General features: G+C 52.3%; 1 protein-coding gene across 1 annotated transcript; it reads right to left on the bottom strand.

Moving 5' to 3' along the window:
• Positions 1-684: 684 nt before the first annotated feature.
• Positions 685-2,405, bottom strand: LOC141249280 (sialidase-3-like). Its single transcript, XM_073669571.1, has one exon. The coding sequence runs from the start codon at positions 2,364-2,366 to the stop codon at positions 1,431-1,433; it is 936 nt and encodes a 311-aa protein (XP_073525672.1). The 5' UTR covers positions 2,367-2,405; the 3' UTR covers positions 685-1,430.
• Between the last annotated feature and the right edge of the window lie 4,736 nt (positions 2,406-7,141).

The following is a 7,141-nucleotide window of genomic DNA, read 5'->3' as shown; positions in this document are numbered from 1 at the left end:
GCTCCAGAGGGTGATTAGGTGCAGGGCAGAGACGGCTCCAGAGGGTGAGGAGGTGCAGGGCAGAGACGGCTTCAGAGGGTGAGGAGGTGCAGGGCAGAGACGGCTCCGGAGGGTGAGGAGGTGCAGGGCAGAGACGGCTTCGGAGGGTGAGGAGGTGCAGGGCAGAGACGGCTCCAGAGGGTGAGGAGGTGCAGGGCAGAGACGGCTTCGGAGGTGAAGGGCAGAGACGACTCCAGAGGGTGAGGAGGTGCAGGGCAGAGACGGCTCTGGAGGGTAAGGAGGTGCAGGGCAGAGACGGCTTCGGAGGGTGAGGAGGTGCAGGGCAGAGACGGCTCTGGAGGGTGAGGAGGTGCAGGGCAGAGACGGCTTCGGAGGGTGAGGAGGTGCAGGGCAGAGACGGCTTCGGAGGGTAAGGAGGTGCAGGGCAGAGACGACTCCGGAGGGTGAGGAGGTGCACGGCAGAGACGACTCCGGAGGGTGAGGAGGTGCAGGGCAGAGACAACTCCGGAGGGTGAGGAGGTGCAGGGCAGAGACGACTCCAGAGGGTGAGGAGGTGCAGGGCAGAGACGACTCCAGAGGGTGAGGAGGTGCAGGGCAGAGACGGCTCTGGAGGGTGAGGAGGTGCAGGGCAGAGACGGCTTCGGAGGGTGAGGAGGTGCAGGGCAGAGACGGCTTCGGAGGGTGAGGAGGTGCAGGGCAGAGACGACTCCGGAGGGTGAGGAGGTGCATGGCAGATACGACTCCGGAGGGTGAGGAGGTGCAGGGCAGAGACAACTCCGGAGGGTGAGGAGGTGCAGGGCAGAGACGACTCCGGAGGGTGAGGAGGTGCAGGGCAGAGACGACTCCGGAGGGTGAGGAGGTGCAGGGCAGAGACGACTCCGGAGGGTGAGGAGGTGCAGGGCAGAGACGACTCTGAAGGGTGAGGTGGTGCAGGGCAGAGACGGCTCCAGACGGTGAATAGGAGCAGGGCAGAGTCGGAATTGGAAGGTGAGGAAGTGCAGGGCAGAGACGGCTTCGGAGGGTGAGGGGGTGTAGGGCAGAGGCGGCTTCGGAGGGTGAGGAGGTGCAGGGCAGAGACGACTCCGGAGGGTGAGGAGGTGCTGGGCAGAGACGGCTCCGGAGGGTGAGGAGTTGCTGGGCAGACGGCTCCGGAGGATGAGGTGGTGCTGGGCAGAGACGGCATCAGACACATGGATGGGGATGATATAGTTCATGGGAAGATCCTTTTAAGGCGTCCATGACAGAGAGGAGTGGACAGAATCTGCTAATTACAGGGTGGGGGGATCAGGCACCATCTAAGGAGCAGTATGAGAGTGTGTATCGGGGGTCAGGAGAGTGGTGGATGGCGCCATCTTGTGGTCACTCAGTGCATTCCTATACTGAGTTACTTTTGGCACCCGGAGACTTGGCGGATGCCCCGACACTCGTGATTAGGGCTTAGAGGAATTGTTCAGCAGCTCGTCCATCGTGAACCTCCGGAAGACGATCTTTTCACACGCCGCGTCCTTTCCACATTCAAACAAGCAGGCGAAGGAGTGAGTGTCCTGGCACACCGCCAGGTCCGAGTACCCGCTGGGACCTTCGTTGATGACCCACGGTGGGGTCCAGGTGGACGGCACAAGGGGTGATTTATTCAAGTAGACTCCTAAGTCCACGCGGCCCCGGCTGCTGGTGGGATGGGAGTAGAGGAGCCAGGACGTGACGCTATGCTGAAGGGGCGACTCTTCCCCGCCGTCCGCCTCGTCCTGAGTTGCCTCCGGAGGCCTGTAGCTCACCACACTGCCCTGGCAGCCATGAGGCGGCTCACACAGGCTTTTATTGTAGTGGGCATCTGTGAACTCCATGGACTGGGGGCTGCTGGTCGCCTCCACCCCGTAGCGTTGACCGGTCCTGGCGCTGCAGTACAGGAGGTCGTTGCCGCTGCTGCAGGTCACCTCGGCCACCTCGCACTCCCCTGTCTTCTGCCGCCACAGCCCGCTGCCCTTGTGCCAGCTCTCTCCGCGGTCGTCGCTGTAGAAGATGAATGAGTGGGGCTTGGTCTTCCAGGGGACGGGCAGGCCGCAGACGCGGGAGTGGATGTAGTACAGGTACGCGGGCACGATCAGCCTGCCCGACGGAGAGCAGATGCCGTGACCGGGGCCAACCGCCAAGGTGGCGCAGCTCTTCAGGTCCTCACCCAGGACCTCCTCCGTCACGTCTTTCGGTAGGCTCCACGATTGGCCGTGGTCGCGGCTGGTGACGTAGCAGAGCCGGGCGGCATTTTGGCCGGTTATGATTTGCCGGAACTCGGAGATTTCGCTTTTTACACAGACGAAGAAGAGGAAGACGGTGTCGGTGTCGGGATGGTACAGCGGGCAGGGGTTCATGGTCCGGTAACTTGGCGTGGCTCACCGGCATCGCGTCTTCCTACTAAGGAGGCAAAACAGATGGAGACGTTGGAAAGTCACAAGATCAGACGCAGGGAGAGGTGACATGAGGAGCCGGTACCTGCACCTCCCCGCGCTGCACCCGACCGCGCCGCACCACCAGGTACAGGGCGTCCTGATCATCGGGGGACGAGCGCTTCTCTGCCAAGGCCAAGAAGATGGAGGGAAGAAGAGCAGAGCCGGGATACGATACGTCACACCGCCAGGATCCTGCTGGAACAGGGTCACCGAGTCCAGAGAGAGCGCTCCCGACATGTCTGTACCCGAACCTGCAGGACAGCGGATACACGAGACTGACAGCCGAGAGCAACCTGTATCTAATCCTGTGTGATACTGAAATGTGTATCTAATCCTATCCTGTGATACTGAGCAGTGTATCTAATCCTATCCTGTGATACTGAGCCGTGTATCTAATCCTATCCTCTGTGATACTGAGCAGTGTATCTAATCCTATCCTGTGTGATACAAAGTCGTGTATCTAATCCTATCCTGTGATACTGAGCCGTGTATCTAATCCTATCCTGTGTGATACTGAGCCGTGTATCTAATCCTATCCTGTGTGATACTGAGCCGTGTATCTAATCCTATCCTGTGACACGGAGCCGTGTATCTAATCCTATCCTGTGACACGGAGCCGAGTATCTAATCCTATTCTGAGACACGGAGCCGTGTATCTAATCCTATCATGTGTGATGCTGAAATGTGTATCTAATCCTCTCCTGTGTGATACTGTCTGCTGAGCCGTGTATCTAATCCTATCCTGTGTGATACTGTCTGCTGAGCCATGTATCTAATCCTCTCCTGTGTGATACTGTCTGCTGGGCTGTGTATCTAATCCTATCCTGTGTGCTACTGTCTGCTGAGCCGTGTATCTAATCCTCTCATGTGTGATACTGTCTGCTGAGCCGTGTATCTAATCCTCTCCTGTGTGATACTGTCTGCTGGGCTGTGTATCTAATCCTATCCTGTGTGATACTGTCTGCTGAGCCGTGTATCTAATCCTATCCTGTGTGCTACTGTCTGCTGAGCTGTATCTAATCCTATCCTGTGTGATACTGTCTGCTGAGCCGTGTATCTAACCCTCTCCTGTGTGATACTGTCTGCTGAACCGTGTATCTAATCCTCTCCTGTGTGATACTGTCTGCTGAGCCGTGTATCTAATCCTCTCCTGTCTGATACTGTCTGCTGAGCTGTGTATCTAATCCTATCCTGTGTGATACTGTCTGCTGAGCTGTATCTAATCCTATCCTGTGTGATACTGTCTGCTGAGCCGTGTATCTAACCCTCTCCTGTGTGATACTGTCTGCTGAACCGTGTATCTAATCCTCTCCTGTGTGATACTGTCTGCTGAGCCGTGTATCTAATCCTCTCCTGTGTGATACTGTCTGCTGAGCTGTGTATCTAATCCTGTCCTGTGTGATACCGTCTGCTGAGCCGTGTATCTAATCCTATCCTGTGTGATACCGTCTGCTGAGCTGTGTATCTAATCCTATCCTGTGTGATACTGTCTGCTGAGCTGTGTATCTAATCCTATCCTGTGTGATACTGTCTGCTGAGCCATGTATCTAATCCTGTCCTGTGTGATACCGTCTGCTGAGCCGTGTATCTAATCCTATCCTGTGTGATACTGTCTGCTGAGCTGTGTATCTAATCCTGTCCTGTGTGATACCGTCTGCTGAGCCGTGTATCTAATCCTATCCTGTGTGATACCGTCTGCTGAGCTGTGTATCTAATCCTATCCTGTGTGATACTGTCTGCTGAGCTGTGTATCTAATCCTATCCTGTGTGATACTGTCTGCTGAGCCATGTATCTAATCCTGTCCTGTGTGATACCGTCTGCTGAGCCGTGTATCTAATCCTATCCTGTGTGATACTTTCTGCTGAGCCGTGTATCTAATCCTATCCTGTGTGATACCGTCTGCTGAGCCGTGTATCTAATCCTATCCTGTGTGATACTGTCTGCTGAGCCGTGTATCTAATCCTATCCTGTGTGATACTGTCTGCTGAGCCGTGTATCTAATCCTATCCAGTGTGATACCGTCTGCTGAGCCGTGTATCTAATCCTATCCTGTGTGATAATGTCTGCTGAGCCGTGTATCTAATACTATCCTGTGTGATACTGTCTGCTGAGCCGTGTATCTAATCCTATCCTGTGTGATAATGTCTGCTGAGCCATGTATCTAATCATATCCTGTGTGATAATGTCTGCTGAGCCGTGTATCTAATCCTATCCTGTGTGATACTGTCTGCTGAGCCGTGTATCTAATCCTATCCTGTGTGATACTGTGTGCTGAGCTGTGTATCTAATCCTCTCCTGTGTGATACTGTCTGCTGAGGCATGTATCTAATCCTATGCTGTGTGATACTGTCTGCTGAGCTGTGTATCTAATCCTATCCTGTGTGATACTGTCTGCTGAGCCGTGTATCTAATCATATCCTGTGTGATACTGTCTGCTGAGCCGTGTATCTAATCCTATCCAGTGTGATACCGTCTGCTGAGCCGTGTATCTAATCCTATCCTGTGTGATACCGTCTGCTGAGCTGTGTATCTAATCCTATCCTGTGTGATACTGTCTGCTGAGCTGTGTATCTAATCCTGTCCTGTGTGATACCGTCTGCTGAGCCGTGTATCTAATCCTATCCTGTGTGATACCGTCTGCTGAGCTGTGTATCTAATCCTATCCTGTGTGATACTGTCTGCTGAGCTGTGTATCTAATCCTATCCTGTGTGATACTGTCTGCTGAGCCATGTATCTAATCCTGTCCTGTGTGATACCGTCTGCTGAGCCGTGTATCTAATCCTATCCTGTGTGATACTGTCTGCTGAGCTGTGTATCTAATCCTGTCCTGTGTGATACCGTCTGCTGAGCCGTGTATCTAATCCTATCCTGTGTGATACCGTCTGATGAGCTGTGTATCTAATCCTATCCTGTGTGATACTGTCTGCTGAGCTGTGTATCTAATCCTATCCTGTGTGATACTGTCTGCTGAGCCATGTATCTAATCCTGTCCTGTGTGATACCGTCTGCTGAGCCGTGTATCTAATCCTATCCTGTGTGATACTTTCTGCTGAGCCGTGTATCTAATCCTATCCTGTGTGATACCGTCTGCTGAGCCGTGTATCTAATCCTATCCTGTGTGATACTGTCTGCTGAGCCGTGTATCTAATCCTATCCTGTGTGATACTGTCTGCTGAGCCGTGTATCTAATCCTATCCAGTGTGATACCGTCTGCTGAGCCGTGTATCTAATCCTAACCTGTGTGATACTGTCTGCTGAGCCGTGTATCTAATTCTATCCTGTGTGATACTGTCTGCTGAGGCATGTATCTAATCCTATCCTGTGTGATACTGTCTGCTGAGCCGTGTATCTAATCCTATCCTGTGTGATACTGTGTGCTGAGCCGTGTATCTAATCCTATCATGTGTGATACCGTCTGCTGAGCCGTGTATCTAATCCTCTCCAGTGTGATACTGTCTGCTGAGGCATGTATCTAATCCTATCCTGTGTGATACTGTCTGCTGAGCCGTGTATCTAATCCTATCCTGTGTGATACTGTGTGCTGAGCCGTGTATCTAATCCTATCATGTGTGATACCATCTGGTGAGCCGTGTATCTAATCCTATCCTGTGTGATACTGTCTGCTGAGCCATGTATCTAATCCTATCCTGTGTGATACTGACTGCTGAGCCGTGTATCTAACCCTCTCCTGTGTGATACTGTCTGCTGAGCCGTGTATCTAATCATATCCTGTGTGATACTGTCTGCTGAGCTGTGTATCTAATCCTATCCAGTGTGATACCGTCTGCTGAGCCGTGTATCTAATCCTAACCTGTGTGATACTGTCTGCTGAGCCGTGTATCTAATCCTATCCTGTGTGATACTGTCTGCTGAGCCGTGTATCTAATCCTATCCTGTGTGATACTGTCTGCTGAGCCGTGTATCTAATCCTATCCTGTGTGATACTGTGTGCTGAGCCGTGTATCTAATCCTATCATGTGTGATACCGTCTGCTGAGCCGTTTATCTAATCCTCTCCTGTGTGATACTGTCTGCTGAGGCATGTATCTAATCCTATCCTGTGTGATACTGTCTGCTGAGCCGTGTATCTAATCCTATCCTGTGTGATACTGTCTGCTGAGCCGTGTATCTAATCTTATCCTGTGTGATACTGTCTGCTGAGCCGTGTATCTAATCCTGTCCTGTGGGATACTGTCTGCTGAGCCGTGTATCTAATCCTCTCCTGTGTGATACTGTCTGCTGAGCCGTGTATCTAATCCTCTCCTGTGTGATACTGTGTGCTGAGCCGTGTATCTAATCCTATACTGTGTGATACTGTGTGCTGAGCCGTGTATCTAATCCTATCCTGTGTGATACTGTCTGTTGAGCCGTGTATCTAATCCTATACTGTGTGATACTGTCTGCTGAGCCGTGTATCTAATCCTATCCTGTGTGATACTGTCTGCTGAGCCGTGTATCTAATCCTATCCTATGTGATACTGTCTGCTGAGCCGTGTATCTAATCCTATCCTGTGTGATTCTGTCTGCTGAACCGTGTATCTAATCCTATCCTGTGTGATACCGTCTGCTGAGCAGTGTATCTAATTCTATTCTGTGTGATACTGTCTGCTGAGCCGCGTATCTAATCCTATCCTGTGTGATACTGTCTGCTGAGCCGTGTATCTAATTCTATTCTGTGTGATACTGTCTGCTGAGC

The sequence above is a fragment of the Phyllobates terribilis genome, unplaced genomic scaffold, assembly GCF_046119375.1.
Source record: "Phyllobates terribilis strain yellow unplaced genomic scaffold, ASM4611937v1 Scaffold_2__4_contigs__length_985480577, whole genome shotgun sequence".
NCBI classification, from domain to species: Eukaryota; Metazoa; Chordata; class Amphibia; order Anura; family Dendrobatidae; genus Phyllobates; species Phyllobates terribilis.
This window is presented reverse-complemented; position numbering and strand designations above follow the sequence as displayed.

What these genes read in the sequence shown, in the direction of transcription:
- LOC141249280 (XM_073669571.1), bottom strand. Translation starts at nt 2,366, where the DNA reads ATGAACCCCTGCCCGCTGTACCATCCCGACACCGACACCGTCTTCCTC.